General features: G+C 42.9%; 1 protein-coding gene across 2 annotated transcripts in view; it reads right to left on the bottom strand.

Annotated features, from left to right (window-relative positions):
* The window catches only part of SLC30A8 (solute carrier family 30 member 8), a 190,739-nt gene that overhangs the window by 69,172 nt on the left and 99,707 nt on the right, over nt 1-21,860 (bottom strand). Inside the window, exon 1 of one of the 2 annotated variants that reach the window (XM_069731806.1) lies at nt 14,289-14,537. The exons of the other annotated variant lie outside the window; for it this stretch is intronic. Coding sequence (XP_069587907.1) covers nt 14,289-14,359 — 71 coding nt within the window. The 5' untranslated portion in view covers nt 14,360-14,537. Of the gene's footprint in view, nt 1-14,288; nt 14,538-21,860 lie in introns of those variants that run through there. 2 annotated transcript variants of the gene reach the window in all.

Here is a 21,860-nt window from a genome sequence, read left to right as displayed (position 1 = left end):
CAATGTTATTCTATGGGGCCATGCACACGTACAATTTATTTCCTCGAGCCAAGGAAAAAAATGCAGCATGCCCAAGTTGGATCTGATATTCAGATCGCACACGGCCATGCAAGTCAATGAGCCCATGGAAACCATCGGACTGCCCTTGGATGACATCTGGGTGCGGTCAGATTTACACAAATAAAATGGAGTAACTGAAGAAGAAAATGCAAAATAGAGTCTTACTTGGTGACAAAAGGGGTATAAAAAGTTAAACAATGCGCTCACCTTACAGGGTTGGGATAGTCACAACTGCTATAGGAAGCACGTGAAGGCTGCTGCATGACCACAATAGGATATCATGCAACTGAATAAGGAATATGGTGATTGAGAATCCGCGCTGACGAAAGGTCCAAAGTACGAATATAGACAAAGACGCGGTATGGACGAGGTTTATTTCGTCAACGTGTTTCAAGGTTGTCAAACCTCTTCATCAGGACAAAACCAGAATAAATAATTTATTCTGGTTTTGTCCTGATGAAGAGGTTTGAAAACCTTGGAACGCGTTGAGGAAATAAACCTCGTGCATACCTCGTCTTTGTCTATTTTCGTACTTTGGACCTTTCGTCAGCGCGGATTCTCAATCACCACTTTTCTTATTCAATTGCAGTCAGATTTACATGGGCTGACAGAATGGAGAAGATGGAGACATTTTTCCTACATTCCAGCGGAGAGAATCGGATCACTCTGCAATCACTCTCTGCTCAGAATGTGATTAGCATAATTGACTAATTGACCAGATTCTTTCGGATGAGAGAATATACGCTCATGTGACTCTATCCTTAGTATTAAAGGTAGTGTGACAGCTGGTGTGATGACTCAAAAATTAGTTCAGGGTATAGAAGTTTTATCCTTCCTAGTTTGATGGTCACACTAATTGAATTATTGAGAAAATCAAGCATTAACCCATTCACGACATGCGCCGTACATGTACAGCACATGTCATGTCTCTCCTTTTGATGTGGGCTTCAGAACAGCTGATATGTGCACCTAACAGCTGCGAGTGGAATCACGATCCACCTGCGGCTGTTAACCTGTTAAATGCAGCTGTCAATCTCTCTCAAAACGCCACAATCACATGTTTTTGGTAGCCGCAACATTGCATTGAAATGCAATAACTGGCAACCAAAAGATCATAACTACACCAAAATGGTATCATTAAAGCATCAGCTCAGCATGCAAAAAAAAGCCCTCACCCAGCTACAGATCACAAAAAATAGAGACACTACTGGTCTCGGAAAATGCCACATTTTTTTTTTTTTAACAAACTTTGTTTTTTTTTTCACTACTTAAACAAAAAAAGAACCTATACATATTTATGTTGTCTGTTAACTGGTAATGACCTGGAGAATCATAATGGCTGGTCAGTTTTAGCATTTGGTGAACATGGTAAAAAAAAAAACAGTTGTGGAATTTCACTTTTTTTTTGCAATTTCACCACACTTGGATTTTTTCTTCCATTTGCATGATATGGTAAAACCAATGGTGTCGTTCAAAAGTACAACTTGTCCCGCAAAAAACAATCCTGACATGGCCATGGTGACAGAAAAAATATAAAAGTTATGGCTCTGGGAAGCAGGGGAGCAAAAAAAAGAAATGCAAAAACGAAAATGGGCTGCTGAGTGAAGGGGTTTATTCCACTGAATACTCCCTATCCTCGCCCTTCTGCCCTAAGTGACAGATCTAGTGGTTTACTTATTGGACTCTAGAGCAGTCACTCAGAGCCAAGGGGAAGAGTTAGGAAATGTTCAGTGTAGAAATCCTTGAATGCTTCACATGAAGGGGCTCACTACTTGCAATCTAATCACAGCATGGGTAGAGTAACACCATATTTTCTTGGTTAGGCAAATAACATGCCCATCAATCTTGGCATGCTCAAATTGTTTTACCTAACATAAGAAGGTGCAACGTAAGAGACAAGAATCACCAGCGCTCTGCGGCATTTGCGCAAGAAGACTTCCATCTACTGTCAACATTAGATTGTTTGGACCAAACAGAAAAGGTAGAGTTTCAGGGAGGAAGAGTTCAAATGGATCACCGGGTCAGGTGACTTTAATGACGCAGTTCCCAGATATGAAAGGCCAACTCTCCAAAACGGGAAGAGATTTGACACCAAGTAGAGGAATGGGCAGGTCGTGTATTAAGAAATACTCTGAGGTCGAGGTGACAGGCTGTAGCAGAAGGCCCGAGGCAGTGGTGCACCTGGAAGCAGATCCCAGGTGGCACCAAACAAGTTTCAGAAACCAGACTACGCCGGGTTAATGTTTGAAAACCCGACCTGCACAGGTCAAGACCTGGAGTCCACACTACGCCAGTCAAGAGCCCTCATCATATCGTGTACAGGAGATATCCGCCATTGGTCGAGCACTGAAGATCCGTCAGCAGGCGAGTGAGCCGTTCGGTTGCTTCCAGCACCGACATACAGTACAGAGGATGGTCTGGGCTAGTACGACAGACAGGGCAGGGGCGGATCAAAGCAAAGGTGGCTGTAAGTATTCGGACAGAAATCCGAGAGTGGACCCTCTGGGTCGTGACTCTAGAGCCCCCGGGGTCAAGCAGACCAGATGGAATCACCCCCTATACAGGGAGTGTTAGGAGCAGGACCTCGGGGGAATGGAGAAACAACAGCTAGAGCCAAAGGGACGACCCAAAATAAAGAAGGAAACCACAGGCTATAAGGATGGCAGGGAATAATAGGAAAACAAGACTTAACTGAAAGAATGTCTGGAACACGGAACGGCAGGACTCAGCAGGAACACGGACCGGCAGGATACAACAGGAACACGGACTGGCGGGATACAGCAGGAACACGGACAGGCAGGATACAGCAGGAACACGGGCTGGCAGGACACAGCAGGAACACGGACTGGCAGGATACAGCAGGAACACGGACTGGCAGAATACAGCAGGAACACGGACAGGCAGGATACAGCAGGAACACGGACTGGCAGAATACAGCAGGAACACGGACTGGGAGGATACAGCAGGAACACGGACTGGCAGGATACAGCAGGAACACGGACTGGCAGGATACAACAGGAACACGGACTGGCAGGATACAGAGACAAAGCAAGGACTGGGCTGAGAAAAGACACTGGTACAGGGGAGCCTAGGGCATAGGGACACTGACGGCAGACAGTGCACCTACAAAGCAAAGGCGTCTTACCTAGGAAGACGCCGGGAAGAAATACCCGATGGGCGCCGCCATGTTGGGGCGGAGCCACCGGGTCGCGACCTCCCAGAAGGCTCAGCGACGGGGGAGACGCGACCGCGCATGCGCGAAGAGACCAGACGCCGAGAGCCGGCGAAGGAGGAGGCAGAGCGGCGCGGGACAGGATCGTGAGCGCGCCGAGGGATGGGAGAAGCCGGGTAAGTATGTGCGGGCGTGACAGTACCCCCCTCCTTAGTCCCCCTCCTTTTAAGGCTAGAAAGGAATCTTTTCATGATAAGGGGAGCGATGATGTTCTCTCGGGGCTCCCAGGACCTCTCCTCAGGGCCAAATCCCTCCCAATCAATCAAAAAATAAGTTTTACCCCTAACTACTTTTTTGGCAAGAATATCTTTAACATTAAAGATTCCATCAGAAGTACAGAGCTGAGGAGAGGAAGAGGTAGCGGAGTGAAAACAATTAAAGACTGCGGGTTTAAGAAGAGACACATGGAAGGCATTGGGGATGCGCAAAGAGGCAGGTAGCTTCAACTTATAAGAGACATCATTAATGCGACTCAAGATAGGAAAAGGACCAATGTAGCGAGGACCCAGTTTGTAAGAGGGAATTTTAAGCTTGATATAGCGAGAGGAGAGCCAAACTTTATCACCCGGAGAATATGGTGGAGCATCCAAACGCTTCTTGTCAGCAAACCTTTTCATATTAAGGCTAGCTTTCTCAAGAGCCACTTTGGTCTCATTCCAAATCGTAGAGAATTCCCGGGACAAGAAATCCGCTGCCGGTACCCCCGAGGAAAGAGAAACAGGAAGAGGAATGTTCGGATGTTGACCATAGACTACGAAAAAGGGAGATTTGGAGGAAGACTCGCTGGGAAGATTGTTGTAAGAGAATTCAGCCCAAGGGAGAAGAGAGACCCAGTCATCTTGGTGTGCATTGGTGAAGTGTCGCAGATATGTAGTCAGAACTTGATTAACTCGCTCCACTTGTCCGTTGGACTGAGGGTGATAGGCGGAAGAGAAGTCCAAGTTAACCTTTAATAGACTGCAGAGAGCTCTCCAAAAACGTGAGGTAAATTGTACTCCACGGTCTGAGACAATATGATGTGGAAAACCATGAAGACGGAAGACTTGGTGTAAAAAGATCTTTGCCAACTCAGGAGCGGAAGGCAGACCAGGCAAAGCGATGAAGTGAGCCATTTTAGAGAACCGATCTACAACAACCAAGATGACAGAGCAATTCAAGGAAGAAGGTAGATCAGTGATGAAGTCCATAGCGATATGACTCCATGGAACGGAAGGCACAGGCAGAGGATGCAGGACACCGGAGGGAAGCTGCCTAGGGACTTTATTTTTAGCACAAGAAGGACAAGAAGCGATGAATTTGGTGACGTCTTGACGGAGAGATGGCCACCAGTAGTGCCGAGAGATAAGAGACAGTGTCTTCTTGACTCCTACATGTCCTGCAATTTTGGAGGAGTGACCCCAACGTAAAACTCTCTCCTTGTCTTGATTAGCCACAAGAGTCTTGCCAGGAGGAGTAGGAATCACTCTTAGAGGAGCAAGAGTGACGATCCTCGCAGGATCAATGATGTGAGCCGGAGAATCCTCCATGTCCTGAGGTTGAAAGGATCTCGAAAGAGCATCTGCTTTGACATTCTTATTTCCAGGTCGAAAATGAAGTTCAAACTCAAATCGTCCGAAGAATAAAGACCATCTGGCTTGTCGTGGATTTAGTCTTTGGGCAGACTGAATATAGGCCAGATTCTTGTGGTCAGTGTAAATGATGAATGGATGAAGAGACCCTTCAAGAAGATAACGCCATTCTTCCAAGGCTAGCTTGATAGCCAATAGCTCCTTATCCCCTATAGAGTAGTTACGCTCAGGAGCGGAAAAAGTTTTAGAAAAGAAACCACAGGTCACCAAACGTCCGGACGAAGATCTTTGCAAAAGTACTGCTCCAGCTCCAATAGAAGATGCGTCGACCTCAAGGACAAACGGTCTATTAGCATCAGGACGATGAAGCACAGGGGCCGTAGCAAAACTTTGTTTAAGGGACAAAAAAGACTCTTCAGCCTCAGGGGTCCAAAGGCTGGAATTGACTCCCTTGCGAACTAGGGCAGAGATAGGCTTGGTCATGGAAGAAAAATGAGGAATAAATTGTCTATAGTAGTTGGCAAAGCCAAGAAAACGTTGGATTGCTTTTGTTCCAAGAGGACGAGGCCAATTCAGGACAGCAGAAACCTTCTCTGGATCCATCTCTAAGCCAGATCTTGAGACAATATACCCAAGGAAGGGAAGAGAGGACTGTTCAAAGACGCACTTTTCAATCTTAGCGAACAGATGATTCTCTCTTAGCCTTTGCAGGACTCGGCGGACATCTCGCCTGTGAGGGGAGAGATCCGGAGAGAAGATGAGGATGTCATCAAGGTAAACCACGACTGAGGAGTAGAGAAGATCCCGAAATACATCGTTCACAAATTCCTGGAAAACCGCGGGGGCGTTGCAGAGACCAAACGGCATAACCAAGTATTCGTAGTGACCGTCACGAGTATTGAAGGCGGTCTTCCACTCATCGCCTGCACGAATACGAACCAGATTGTATGCGCCACGTAGATCTAATTTGGTAAAGATTTGCGCACCCCGAAGACGGTCGAAGAGTTCCGGAATGAGTGGCAGAGGATATTTGTTCTTCACCGTGATGTTGTTTAGGCCTCGATAATCAATGCAGGGACGGAGGGAACCGTCTTTCTTCTTCACGAAAAAAACCCCTGCTCCGGCCGGAGAAGAAGACTTGCGGATGAAACCTTTAGCAAGATTTTCTTGAATGTACTCAGACATAGCTTGAGTCTCAGCAGGAGAGAGAGGATAGATTCTGCCCCTGGGCGGGTTAGTTCCAGGCACGAGATCTATGGGACAATCGGACAATCATAGAGACGGTGAGGCGGAAGCTCCTCAGCCTCCTTCTTGTTGAAGACATCAGAAAAAGCGCTGTAGACAGAGGGTAAGGCGGGAAAGGAAGAAGAAGGAGAAGAATTAGAGGAATATCCCACAGGACGCACTGGCAGCAGACAACGTTCCCGACAAAGCTCACCCCAGCGCAAGATATTACCATTGCGCCAATCTAAAATGGGCTCGTGGCTCCGTAACCAAGGAAGACCTAAGAGCATAGGATGAGACAGACCCGCTAAAACATAAAATGCAATTCTCTCCTTGTGCAGAGCTCCAACCTGAAGTTCCACCTCAAGTGTCACTTGAGTAATGGTCTCCTGTAAAGGTTTACCATCCACAGATGCTAGAGTCACAGGAGCCTCTAAGGTTCTGACTGGAACGGAGAATTTCAAAACCTCTTCCAACCTAATAAAATTCCCTGCAGCGCCCGAATCCACATACGCATCCAGAGAAACGCCCTTGCCCGCAATATGCAAAAGAACGGACAAAGTAAGGGGTTGAGAGGAATCACACACACCTAGGGAGGCCTCTCTTACCTGACCTAGGCGGAGGAGTTTTCCGGACGTTCAGGGCAAGAGCGCAATAAATGAGCAGCACTTCCGCAGTAAAAACATAACCCCTGAGTGCGCCTCTCTTTACGACGTTGTTCGGACATTTTAAGACGGTCCACTTGCATAGGTTCCGGTGCGGACGCCTGAGAGGAGGTTCTAGGCTGTGGACTGAGTGGCTTACGGGTGGCAGAAGAAGGACGAAGAGACCTCCGCTCGCGAGCGCGTTCTTGGAACCGAAGGTCAATACGGGTCGCTAAGGAAATTAATTCCTCCAAAACCGTAGGGGTGTCCCGACCAGCTAACTCATCCTTTATGCGCCCAGAGAGACCCCGCCAGAAAGCACCCACCAACGCCTCATTGTTCCAGCCCAAGTCAGAGGAGAGGGTGCGGAACTGAATAGCGTACTGGCCTACGGATAACGATCCCTGATGGAGAGAGAATAGGGCTTCAGTTGTAGAGGCCAGTCGTCCAGGTTCGTCAAAGACAAGATGGAAAGTCTCCAAAAATTCAGACAACCGGGAGACTAGGGGATCGTCTCGCTCCCAGAGTGGATTAACCCATGCCAAGGCGTCACCCTCTAGATGGGAAATCAAAAACGCAACTTTGGACCGATCCGTCGGGTAATGCTGGGGCAGAAGCTCAAAGTGAAGACGGCATTGGTTTAGAAATCCTCGGCAGGACTTAGGATCCCCATTGTACCGAGGCGGTTTAGCCAAGCGGGGTGGAGGGTGGGAAGCAGGAGCAGACGTAGAAGCGGCTGTCTGGATGGAAAGCAGCCGATCGTCAATAGAAGACATATAACTAAGTATATGGGCCTGGGTGTCACGCTGCTGAGCTAACTCTTGCTGTAAGCCAATGAGTAGAGCGGCGTTGCCAGGATCGGAGGACTGGAGCGTGGACAAACGAGAATCCATAGCCTTCATAAAGGACATCATACGGGACTGATTCTCCCGCAAAAAGAGTAGCTCTTTTTGCGTAGCAGAGGCCCCAGCGGGGTCCATGGCCTTTGCTTCCTGTAAGTATTCGGACAGAAATCCGAGAGTGGACCCTCTGGGTCGTGACTCTAGAGCCCCCGGGGTCGAGCGGACCAGATGGAATCACCCCCTATACAGGGAGTGTTAGGAGCAGGACCTCGGGGGAATGGAGACACAACAGCTAGAGCCAAAGGGACGACCCAAAATAAAGAAGGAAACCACAGGCTATAAGGATGGCAGGGAATAATAGGAAAACAAGACTTAACTGAAAGAATGTCTGGAACACGGAACGGCAGGACTCAGCAGGAACACGGACCGGCAGGATACAACAGGAACACGGACTGGCGGGATACAGCAGGAACACGGACAGGCAGGATACAGCAGGAACACGGGCTGGCAGGACACAGCAGGAACACGGACTGGCAGGATACAGCAGGAACACGGACTGGCAGAATACAGCAGGAACACGGACAGGCAGGATACAGCAGGAACACGGACTGGCAGAATACAGCAGGAACACGGACTGGGAGGATACAGCAGGAACACGGACTGGCAGGATACAGCAGGAACACGGACTGGCAGGATACAACAGGAACACGGACTGGCAGGATACAGAGACAAAGCAAGGACTGGGCTGAGAAAAGACACTGGTACAGGGGAGCCTAGGGCATAGGGACACTGACGGCAGACAGTGCACCTACAAAGCAAAGGCGTCTTACCTAGGAAGACGCCGGGAAGAAATACCCGATGGGCGCCGCCATGTTGGGGCGGAGCCACCGGGTCGCGACCTCCCAGAAGGCTCAGCGACGGGGGAGACGCGACCGCGCATGCGCGAAGAGACCAGACGCCGAGAGCCGGCGAAGGAGGAGGCAGAGCGGCGCGGGACAGGATCGTGAGCGCGCCGAGGGATGGGAGAAGCCGGGTAAGTATGTGCGGGCGTGACAGTGGCCAAGTGAGCCTTGGTAGACTTTGTCAGGAGGACTTGAGGCCTAGTGAGAAGAACAGAAGACTCTCAATAGGGCCTGTGTTAGAAGAAGAGATAGTACAGTGACTCCCACTAGTACTGGTATCATTCCCTCTGTCAGAAGTTATAAGAACGTACAAGAGACTGTTACAGTAAAGTGAACCTGAGGATTCTTTGTATGTTTGTCATTGTATATTACATGCTGTAACCATTCTGCTTAGCCGTTGCTATAGTTACCACAATTCTCTCCAAATCAAGTAAATGAATAGTTTCAGTGGTTACTTCCGCCTCCTGTTTGTCTGTGCCTTGCATCCGGTCACCTACTTTGTGCAATCAGAGGAATCAAAATTTCTCATAGACTACCTTGATGTTGTAAGGTTTATATTCACTTTAAAGGGTTTTTACAGTTATCTCATGAAAATTTCTAAACCTCTTTTTGATAAGTCTCTCAAAGGGACTGTATGTGACTTCCGACTTGTGAATCCTCACATTGCGCTCATTGCACACTCTGAGGATTGCACAGTGCTGTGTGTGATTTGAATACATGGGGTCGCGTGATGACTTAATGAACATGGCCTTGCTCAATGCAAGTGTATAGAGCGAGGCTGAATATAGTATAGTCGGAACGTGGCCGGTAGTATGTAAATGTCATACTTTCGGTCACATTACTGCCCTCTCCTGGTGCAAGCACCAGAGAGACCTTATAGTGAGCAGTGCGATGTGAAGATTCGCAAGTCTGAAGTCATATAAAGTGACTGCAGACTTGAAGCTTAAGCCCGGACAACCCCGTCCAGAACAGGTCAGAACCTTCTGAGCAAGTAACTATCTATGTAGCCAGTAGCAGCTTTGTCTGATAGATGAGTTTTTTATTCTATTTTGTTAAATCAGAATTCCAAAATAGAATTAAAATTGGGTTTAAATTTTTTATAAACTAGACAACCCTTTTGAAAAGAAAATTGAGTAAAACTGTCTCAGCTCCATGTTTCATGAGGAATGGAATTTCCAGTTCAGTAAGGAATCAGGTTACAGCTGCCTAGTTAATGTCATGGGGTGGGCGAAGGCAGGAGCACAAATAGAGAACAGGCAGAAGAAGACACAGGCAGATCATACAGCAGCTTTTTAGTAAGCACTTCTGTCATCTCAGTGATGCTATTACACACTTGTTCCTGGTATCCCCAGGCTCTGCTTCCTTCCCCTGGGTCCGCTGCCCTCTGTGGTGCTCCACGTTGGGTTTTGTAGGTTGCCCAGCGTTTACCCATTACCCATCATCTTTCTAGACCTATTTAAGACCCATTAATACACATACCTGTGTATTGGAATTGAGACTCTAGTCCTATGTTTGCTATGCGCCATCATCTTTGTTTTTTGTGTTTGTGCTTGCATTCACCCCTGCTGGGTTCCACTTCATCTGCTGCTCCTTAAATTCCTGAGTGTGCCAAGTCCTTGCTGCTCACATGCCTTCCAGTTTGCTGCATCAACACCTTTGTGCCCACCCGGAGCTGAGGTTTCGAGGATCCACCTCATCTGGTGATCCTAATAAATGGATTAACAGCTGCACTGCTTAGTTTTGCTGTATAATGTCCTCCTTGCTGCTACATCTGAACAAGTGCTATGTAGAGACAGAATAGCAGGAATTTCCATGTCTGTGTAATTCCCATGCCGGTGTGTGCTGTGTATGGAAGACATCATAGAAGCTAGTCTCCACCCACCAGCTCAGAGACAACTGAAAATTAGAGAGGAAGTCTACAGTGGGGAAAACTAGTGGAAAATGCAGAATACAAGTTATTTAATGGCCAGAAACAGTGTTATTCCTCAAGTACACACACATGAGAGCATATTTTGAAAAGTCTCCTGGAATAAAATTATATGGATAACCTGGATAACTAATGTTGCTGAACCATTTGCAACATAGAGACAGGACAGCAGGAATCCTTCATGTCTCTGTATACTGTGCAGACATGACAGTGGCTAGTGTTCACCCATCAGCTCAGAGACAACTGAAAATTATAGACAGAATCAGCAGAGGGGAAAACTGGTGAAAAATGCCGAATACAAGTCATAAAATGGCCAGAAAAAGGGTTGTACACACACTCAACAGCCTGAAAAAACAAAATCACATGCACAGTCACAGCGAAGCCAGCGGTCCTGTGTAACCTAGTTGCAAAAGTATATGGCCCAATAGGATAATGTAAACCCCATAGCAAAACAAAAGGCCACACAAAGATTAAAATGAATCCAGCCACATGAGACCAGGTTTTGCATGGTAATGCAGAGTTAAAACTTTTCTTCGCACTGCAGTAATATTTCATAGAACTGTTCTTATAGGATAAAAGGAGAGGTCTCCTGTTACAGAGCAGTAATATTAGGGGCCATTGTTTAGAGCGCTCATAAAGTCTTCTTTTTTTTGGTTTTCTAGCCTCGAGCGTCCACAAATACATACAATATAAATGTGCTCTATGTCTTGTGCTTGGCTTAGGTCACATTGTAATAAGCAGCCGGGACACTCTCAGCATTTAAGTTGCATTTTGTTTATTATTCCAATATCACTATGACCTTTTCCTTGTTTAGCGGTAGGAACGAGGAATTAATGACTTCTAGCTTTTTCCAGCTACATTTCTATTGCTTATTAGTTTTTACTTTGTCGCAATGATATTTGTATTATTATTATTATTATTATTACGAATCATTTACATTTTATTTGTTGATGCTGTTGGCTGTGAACAGTGGGGTTTGGCTGGGGATGTGCAGAAAAAAAGCAAATAAACACTAAACCAACACAGTGTGAAGGTGGGCAAGAGGGGCACATTTTCTAGGGTTAGGGCTAGGGATTGGTTTAGGGTTAGGCTTAGGTTTAGGCTTAAAAGTGTTGTTCACCAATGGGGAAATCTTTGGTAAGCGCTGCAGGTAGCCAAATCCTAACAGTGTATAATGCACACACCAGGGGTAGCATGTGCAGCCACACAGGGGCCCAGGAGGTAAGGGGGTCCACTTCCATCCTCAAATCAGCAAGCAGCTTTTGTCACAAAGAGGTGCACTCATACTGTTCTTGCACAGGGGCTCTCTTCCATCATTGCCCACCGCAGGAAAACACCATTTGGATTCGACTTTGCTTGTCAGTTCCATCAGTTGTCAAATGAATGCAAGCTGAAAACTTGCAGTGCCAACAAGAGTCACCTCGTGCTCTTTAGGGATCTGGTCCACACACAGGACCTACTAACACAGAGGCCACTCAGGATCACGGCCTCACCAGGTGCTCTTCAGGGATCCGGTCCACACTCTGGACCTCCCAACACAAATACCTTTCCTCTCACAGGACCTTACAGCCAAGAACCATTCAGGTCCTTACACTCAGAACCATGTGACCCACACCCAGGTCACATTATGAAGCTGTAACCACCCCCATAGGTGGGAGGTGTGCGTGGTTAGTCAGACTCCCCAGCTCTCCAACTAACCCTGTAAGCCTCCCTTTAAAGCTACACAACAATACTTGTGGGACTACAGGTCCCAGACCAACAATACTGGCTTACAGCGAAGACTCCCTCTGCGTCACATACCGGCCATTTACAATCATGCTGGACACTGTCTCACCATCATAGTTATGCCTGCAACAGCCATGCATTCCCATGGCCTCAATATGTCTCCTTGCGTATTCTGATGAGAACATGCAGCACCCCCCCGCTGTAACAGGGGTCACTGCATCACATAGGAGTTTTTGACACTTGTGTTCTTGCACAGTGGCAGGTTAACACTAGGAACCTAGACTTTACACTTAGAAGGTGCTAGGAAAAGAAGCAGCTGGATTTGTAATGTACGCACTACTATGTCGTAGGTCAAGCGCCAACCATGTGGTGTGCGGATATTAGGATATCGCTATTAGGATATTCGCTATGGCAGGGACAATGAAAAGAAAGTTTGTGACACCAGGGTGCACTTAAGTAACCTCTGCTTACCAATAACCAATAACCTACTTACCAATATATGAGCTCCGAATCAAGGGACCTTTTAAAGAAAGTATAAAAATGGCACCAAAACCATGCAAAACTCTAGTAGTCTCCTAGTAGGCTGTTGTAACTTGATGTTTGTTGCAATACCAATAAACCCAAAGAAATCTCAAGAAAATGACAATAATAAAGACTTGTGTATATTTTGATCTCTCTCATGCTTGAGAAAGGCTCTGCTATTTTGAACAGAAACATTGCCGTGGTTCATGGGCATAAAAGAATTGACCAATTTATGCGCTAAGAACCTTCATTTTTGTAAGTACATCTTACTGAGTAATAACACAGTTTAGATTCAATGTTTTCAGTGTTTGCATGTATCTTGGCTCCTATAGAGGGCTGCTGTGTGTTCTTTTGACAGATAGATAGTGGATAGATAGATAGATAGATAGATAGATAGATAGATAGATAGATAGATAGATAGATAGATAGATAGATAGATAGATAGATAGATAGATAGATAATAGATGATAGATAGATAGAAAGATAGATAATAGATAGATAATAGATGATAGATAGATAATAGATAGATAGATAGATAATAGATAGATAGATAAATAAATGATAGATAGATAGAAAGATAGATGATAGGTGATAGATAGATAGATAGATAGATAGATAGATAGATAGATAGATAGATAGATAGATAATAGATAGATAGATAGATAGAAAGATAGATAGATAATAGATAGATAGATAAATAGATAGATAGATAGATAGAAAGATAGATAGATAATAGATGATAGATAGATAGATAGATAATAGATAGATAGATAGATAGATAGATAGATAGATAGATAGATAGATAGATAATAGATGATAGATAGATAGATAGATAGATAATAGATGATAGATAGATAGATAGATAGATAGATAGATAGATAGATAGATAGATAGATAGATGATAGGTGATAGATAGATAGATAGATAGATAGATAGATAGATAGATAATAGATGATAGATAGATAGATAGATAGATAGATTAATAGATAGATAGATAGATAGATAGATAGATAGATAGATAGATTAATAGATAGATAATAGATAGATTATTATTATTATTATTATTATTTATAGATAGATAGATAACAGATAGGCAGATAATAGATAGATAGATGATAGGTGATAGATAGATAGATAGATAGATAGATAGATAGATAGATAGATAGATAGATGATAGGTGATAGATAGATAGATTAATAGATAGATAGATAGATAGATAATAGATAGATAACAGATAGGCAGATAATAGATAGATATTTTATAATATTATTTTATAATATCAGGTGATTTTAGGGCGTTACTTATAGTATAAATCAAATTACCATAAATATTTCATGATAATAAAATATAAATGATTTTAAAAATTATTTCAATTTAATTGAAATTAAAAAATGTCCGTAATATATTCTTTTATAACATTTTCATATGCACAAAACATACGGTAGTTTGTAAATTTATCTAACAAACTTCAACTCTATGAAACCCCATATTTATCCCAAGTAAACAATTTAATAGATCTAATCATATTATCCAAAAATGCATTGAATGTAGCACAATTTTTTAGGAACTGTTGAGTGTACAAATAATGAGCCTTTTTTCTATATACAGTGCTGGTCTGGCCGGTCGGTGACGGTCGCGTTACCTGTCGTTGGTTAGTGAATACATCTTGGTGGCTTTGTCACTGACCAGGTAGGCTTTCTCCAATCCTTTCATGGTGGCGACGAAGTTTGTTACCGACTTTAAAATTTAGGGAAAACGAATAAAGAAGAGATAATGTCCAACATATTGGAATGAATTCCCCTCCTTGGGTCATGCAGACAGCAGCATAGCTCCCATGTCTGTCCCTATATATAATGCTCAGGTGCTTTCCGTCTGGGCGCAGGATAGGAATGACTGGAAAGTCAGGAGGAGACTTGGAACAGACGGATCTGCAATTACAGGCGCCTTTGTTTAAACAGTGAAGTCAAAGAACTTTCTTTTGCCTCAGAGAACATCGAAGCACAAAACCTTTAGTCGTGGAAAACGCAGCCGCTGGTAATGCTGCTAATGTTTTACGTCACGCAGAAAAAAGTGACTAATGGGACGTGACAGACGCGGGCTCCAAAAAAAAAAAGGTGGACACTACAAGGTTGAGATTAAATGGAAATTCTGGGTTCAATATTTTCGTACATTTTGAAAACTTTGGAAAGGAATGGATGGGACATGAAAAGCTAGTGAAAACCCAACACTCCATTGTGAATGAAACCCCAAACTTTTATTGAAAAATCCAAATTAAAATCATCGAAATATTAAAAACCTGGAGATGGAAACGCATAGGTTTTTGCTACCATCTCCATGATGTTTTGTTTTTTTATGTTTCTATTATTATAATTTGGATGTTTCCATATGAGTATTTATTTTTACACTGGAAATCAAGTGCTGGATTTTCACTAACTTTCCAATTTTTCACAAAATCATTGTTTTATCAGCAGGATATTATCACTAGAGGACTAGGAAACCTACTGCCATGTAGTCCTCCAAATTCATGAGCGCTGTATAGCCCCGCTCTCACCAATGATTGGCAAATTTCTGCCTATTCACAGTGTACACAGAAAGCTGCCAATCAGTGGTGTTGGGTGGGGTTATAGAGGGCTCAGCATTCAGAGAACTGATAGATCTATAGCAGATTAAAAAAAAAAGTCAAACTAGCAAAACCTGTTTCAGCTGATAAGTCACCCCTGCTGGATCACAAAGGGGACCGTTCAGATATGAAGGAGCTCCCCACTATGTCTAATTACACCTTCATCCACTATGAATCCCTCAGAAAGACATTGTGCCAAGTCATGATTAGTGGAGACTTAAGGCGGCCATTAACCACCTTTGAAACTTTGTGCTGTCGAACAAGAGTACCGAAAAAGGTGCTTTCCGTCCTCTATAATGTGCTACTCATAAAAGATATTCCCCTGAAAAGAGCTTTTCTGCTGAAATGGGAAAAAGAATTGGGCCGCTCTTTTACGAATTCTCAAATTAACCTAATTTACAAATCTACATACAATGTGTGAGAGCTCAAGAAAATAGTTAGGAAATAATAACCCACTGGTACACAACTCCTGTCCTGCTGCATACGTGGTTCCCTACGACACCTGGTATATGCTGGAGATGTGAAAAAGACAGAAACAGGTTCATGCCTTCATATTTGGTGGTCCTGTCACATTATACAAAAATTTTGGAAAATCGTATCTCAAACTTTTTCATATAAAACTAACACCGGAACACATTTTCCTAAATCTTCCCACGGTCCCAAATAACACACTTATTTCTAGATTTTCCGCCTTCATTCTGACAGCCGGTAAGCTTCTAGTACCCACTTTATGGCGCACGTCTAATATTCCAAGGGAAAATCTGCTATTCCTTAAGATTGACCAAGTGTATTATACTGGAGAACCAGCAGCGCTTTCCATGCATAATTTTTCCTCCTTCACACGTGTCTGGAACTCCTGGGTAACTTTTAGGAACTCAGATAAATTTCTATCCTTATGTGTTGCGGATTCCACACCTTGATTTCGAACAGGACCGATGCAGCAGCGGACCTACTTCCCTTCCATCTTCCCTCCCCCTGTCCATGACACTGTCCTTTAGTTCCTTTTACCTCTTTATGTGTTCATTGTTTCTAGTTGGTTTCATAACTATCTAATGACGAGTTTTTGATCCCCAGAGCTTCAGCTAACCAACTTTATTTGTTAATAGAAATAAAAAATCTTTCATTTTCTGTATTAATGCTGTTTTGACGGAGGCAATTATTTCTTACTTGTGGCATTTTAGGTACTTCATTAGATGTCATTTATTCCCTTGAGACTTGAATGGCTTTTAAAAAAAGTGAAATTTCTCTGCCTCTTCTGTTTTTCGAGATTACCCCATTTGATTCTTTGTTTGCTGATGTCAACCATCTTATGATTCTCAATAAATAAAACATTGAAAACAAAACAAAAAACAATAATTTTATCAAAACTGCAACATCCATTAAAATAAGTGATATATTGCTAGAGTTAGGGTATTTGCCTCTATATCATGCTGATCTCAGATTTGGTTGCAAAACCCTGCTGATAGATTTGATACTAATAAGTGGGGGCCCCATTAGACATATTTGTAGTAGTACATTGTGCATATTTTGCTCCACACTCTCCATTTTCATTTCAGCATTTGGACACTGTTATATGTGACTTCCAAATCTGCAAGTTTTTGAACGTCCTTTGCCCAAACTGTTATTGGTTGTCATATTTTCTACATTGTAGCCAGAGCTAGTGTCCCTTTATCTCATTTCCGATGAAAGTTTGTGTTCCGCCTCCTAATGCTTTGTCAGGGGATCTCTACGGATCTTCTTCCAGTCCTTTCGAAAACAACAACGGCATTTGAAAAACGATGGTTCTAATCCTATTGTTTTGGTCGATTACACCGCTGGTTCTAGTTTGGATAAATCTCCCTGAAATGTCTAACAGAAACATTGGGTGTCGGGTTGTCAACCTATCTACATCACTCGTAGGGTCTATGAAGAATAAGCTCATTCAGGACCTGTCTATTCTATCATGTAACATGAAGAATTCGATGGAAACAATAATGTAATTCTTAATAATCTGTGACAAGTGGCCAGACACTGCACTAAGTGGGAATCATCATTTTTCAGAGACTACTTTGTGACTTGCACAACTAAACGATATTACTAAATGAGCCTGTGATTTGGCTATCTGGGTGCCGATACTGCTGTATATATTCAGGTGTAATCCTTACAGAGGTAGCACGTTCCTAGATCTACCTTATGGGCACTGCTATTGGACGCATGATATTGGATTTTGTGATCGTTATATCACCACTGTGCACTGCTAAAGGTGGCCATACACATGAGATGACTATTGACCCAATGTTCGACCTACTCCTCTCTGCTGACTGCCCCTTGCACATGAGCATCTGACTTGACTGAGCGTTCAACTGTGGGAGAGGAATAAATAAAATGCCTGAATCTTCTCTTCCCCAACATCGACTGTCAAGGTACAGTCATGCACATCAGGTGGTTGACCAATCTTGCCGAAATCTGTGAGTTGGGCTGACTTTGTGTATGGGGGTCTTTTGGTTACAATTACGTCTTCTGCGTGGCTTCCATTTCAAATAAAAGCCTCGATGGTTTGCCATATTGGTCATATGACTGCCACGCCATGTTGTCTGATGTTTTGACAAGAAGGATAGCGCTGTATGTAAATGTGAAAAGAGCCCAATTCGCACAACTGTGGAAGAACTAAAAGGTAACACTGTGGAGAGAAAAATCATGGCACTTATTTGTGGGAACCAAATACAATACTACAAAAAAAACCTTTGATTAGAACTTACAGCGTGGACACTATGGTGGGATGTACTAAGTTATTTGGACTAGTGCTTGGGTGAAAAACTGTTGCAAGTTTTGACTCAAAATTTTTTAACCATTATTGCTTCATTTAAAAAAGTTGTCCCTTTTTAATGGGAATAGGTGTAGAATTGAGTTTGTGGTGCAAGGAAGGATCTGGCACCGGTGGAATTTGTCTACTGTGAGGACGGTCTACTTTGCGAATTTGTTACATATTGTCACTTATATATGACCACATTGGTTTAACTCTATGCTTCAGTCTATTATTCAGTATGGTATTACTAAGACATATGCTTAAAAAAGTTTTTTTTAAAGTCCTAAACACGATAACTAAATTGAAATAAGTTATTTTCTAAGTAATAATACGTATTATTTCAATGCAAAGAAAAAAAAATCTTATATTTTTGAACTGTAATGTGGAGCTTTTTGCTTGACCTCGGAAGGGGTGTTGTCAGAAGACCGGTCTTTACTTTTGTTGGCTTTGCAGACAGATGTCCTCTTTGAAGACACATATCATCATCTTCCTTTGTGAATGGCAACCTGAGACTGTAGCTCTTTGTTGCGCTGTAGAATTAGTGGACTAATGGCATGTTTCATTCAACGGGCAGGATTTGTTAAGCTCCATCTCAGACGAGATCATCTACCTGGTTTGTTGTAAATGTCCACTCTGCTTTTTTTCAATCACAATCCATCTAAGATTCTAAGTCAATGACAGTCATTGTCCTCATCTGGCCACCTCTGGAGCTGAAGACAGCTGATGATTAGGGGTGTCTGGAGTCAGATCCCCACTATTCTAATATTACTGACCTATCCTGATGACTGGTCATCAATATTATACACTAGGATGATTCAGCCTGGCGCAATAATACACTGCAATAATAAAACATTGTAGTTTATTACACAAGTGATTACTAAAGTAAAATAATGCGTAAAAGAAAAAATAATGAAAAGAAGGAATGGAAAAAATTTCCTGCGTTCTTTGGTAAATATAATTAAAAAGTGAACATAATTAATATCGCCAAATCTCAAATGACTCAAACTGTGAATAATTACTTAATTTACCCTACATAATGAATGCTAAAAATAGTAATTATAATAATAATAATGGAAAAACAGTGGTGGAATTGCTGTTTTTGTTTACCCCTAAAACAGCAAAAATGATTAAAGTGATCACAAAGTTGCACTTGTAGCCAAAATTGGACTAATAAAAAAGTACACCTTGTCCTTGTCAAAAAGCAGTCTGTCAAATAGCTCTGACAAATGGAAAAAATAAGAACGTCATGGGTCTTTGAACGAAGGCACACAATATTTTTAAAAGCTTTTGAATACATCAATTTGTCATTCCCGTAATTGTGCTCACCTGCAGAATAAAGATAAAAATGCCATTTACTCTGTATGGTGAATGCTGTGAAATAATTAAAAACAAGTGAAGAATTGCTGTTTTTTATTTATCTCTCCTCAAAAAAAAAGAGATCAAAATGTTATATGTACTGAAAAATGGTACCACTGAAAACTACAGCTTCAAGAAAAAAAAAAAACTAAAGGAAAAAGGAAAGATATACCTTTCAGAATATGAGAAAAGCTAATTATTTTTAACCCCTTCATCCACGAGCCTATACTAACCTTCCTGACCAGGCCAAATTTTAGAATTCTGACCAGCGTCACTTTATGTGGTAATAACTCTGGAACTCTCAAGGAATCCCAGTGTTTTTTCAAGACACATTGTACTTCATTATAGTGGTAAATTTAGGCCGATATTTTTCACATTTATTTGTTAAAATATTGGAATTTTGAAGAAAATTTGGCAAGTTTCAAACGTGTAATTTTTATGCCCTTCAACCAGATAGCTAAATAGTTAACACGTAACATTTCCCACATGTCTACTTTACATTAGCACAATTTTTGAAACATAATTTTTTTGTTAGGAAGTTAAAAGGGATAAAAGTTGACCAGCGATTTCTCAATTTTCCAACAAAATTTACCAAACTAATTTTTGCAGGGACCACATCATATTTGAAGTGACTTTGAGGAGCCAATATGACGGAAAATACCAAAAAGTGACACCATTTTAAAAACTGCGTCCTTCAAAGTGCTCAAAACCACATTCAATAAATGTATTAACCCTTTAGGTGCTTCATAGAAATTAAAGCAATGTGTGAGGAAAAAAGGAAAATTTTACTTTTCCCCTCAAAAATGTTGATTTAGCACCAAATGTTTCATTTTAACAAGGATAACAATAGAAAATAGACTGTACAATTTGTTGTGCAATTTTTCCTGAGTACGTTGATACCACATATGTGGTAGAAAACTACTGTTTGGGCGCACAGCAGAGCTCAGAAGGGAATGAGCACCACTTGACTTTTGGAGCGGAAAATTGGCTGGAACCCAGAGCAGGCGCCACGCCCCATTTGCAGAGTCCCTGATGTGCCTAAACAGTGGAAAACCCCCACAAGTGACACCATTTTGGACACTACAACTCTCAAGTAGGGTTGAGCGAAACGGGTCGGCCATTTTCAGAAGTCGCCGACTTTTGGCAAAGTCGGGTTTCATGAAACCCGACCCGACCCCTGTATGGGGTCGGCCATGAGGTCGGCAATCTTCTGAATCTGGTATCGGAATTCCGATACCGAGTTCCGATATGTTTGCAATATTGGAAATCGGTATCGGAATCCATATTTAAGTGTAAAATAAAGAATTTAAAAAAAAAATTGCTATACTTACCCTCTGACGCGCCCTGGTACTAACCGGCAGCCTTCCTTCCTTAGAATCAGCGCGTGAAGGACCTTAGATGACGTCGCGGCTTGTGATTGGTCGCGCGACCGCCCATGTGACCGCTCACGCAACCAATCACAAGCCGCGACGTCACCGAAGGTCCTTCAAGCGCTGATTCTTAGGATGGAAGGCTGCCGGAAAGAAGCAGGGCGCGTCCGAGGGTGAGTATATACCTAATAGGGTTAGAGCCCCTAAGTGCCAGAAAAGCAGAATCCACTCTCTAGTGAAATTGTGCCCCTCTAGGAATTTACCTACAGGTGTAGTGATGATTTTTATTCCATTGGTGTTTTCCAGAAACAACCAACAAGGGTGTTGTTGAGTGAAAATTGTTCATGCTTGAGTCATGCACCCATAAATTAGGCGGCCCTCATCACTACAGAAATGCCAAAATTTGGACGCTAAATCTGGTTTAAGCACATCAGGAGCTCAAAAGGAGGGGGGCATTTGGATTTGGGAGCACAGAATTAGCTGGATTTCTTTTGGGGGGCGTGGAACCATTTAGCTTTTCAATAGCTGTTTTACTTCCAGTAATGTGGAAGCCCCCTATATTTCTATTGACAGATGGCGGACCCGAGTGGTGACTAGAGATGAGCGGTGTTCGAGTCGAACTGTTCGCCAATTTCAAATTCGAGCTGTTTTGGGCGATGTTCGAGTCGTTCGACGAAATCGAACAATTTGCTTAAAATTCGGCTGTTCGAGTTTCTGTTCGATAACTGTTCGTTCACCAAAAGCCTAACTTGATTTTCACATTTAAACTGTTTATCAATGTTAATAGACTGTTTCAGTGTATAGTGGGCGGGAGATAGATCTGTGCTGAAATAATGCCGATCTCCATTTTTTTTTATTTCCCGCATTTACAGTGGGGCAGTGCAGTCCCTCAGCCTATCAGCAGTGCGTACACACACAGCAAAGTGCATGTGATGCACACAAGCAAGGACATGTGTCATTGGCTGTGTATGTCACATGTCCTTGCCCTATAAGAACCAGCCATTTTCCCCATCGCCACCATTTCCTCACTGCTGCAGCTTAGTGTTAGACGGCACCGTTGCTGCTGTGGGCGCTATACAGTCT

The sequence above is a fragment of the Ranitomeya imitator genome, chromosome 6 (genome assembly GCF_032444005.1).
Source record: "Ranitomeya imitator isolate aRanImi1 chromosome 6, aRanImi1.pri, whole genome shotgun sequence".
Classification (NCBI taxonomy): Eukaryota; Metazoa; Chordata; class Amphibia; order Anura; family Dendrobatidae; genus Ranitomeya; species Ranitomeya imitator.
The sequence above is the reverse complement of the archived record's forward strand: the minus strand, read 5'-3'. Positions and strand labels throughout refer to the sequence as shown.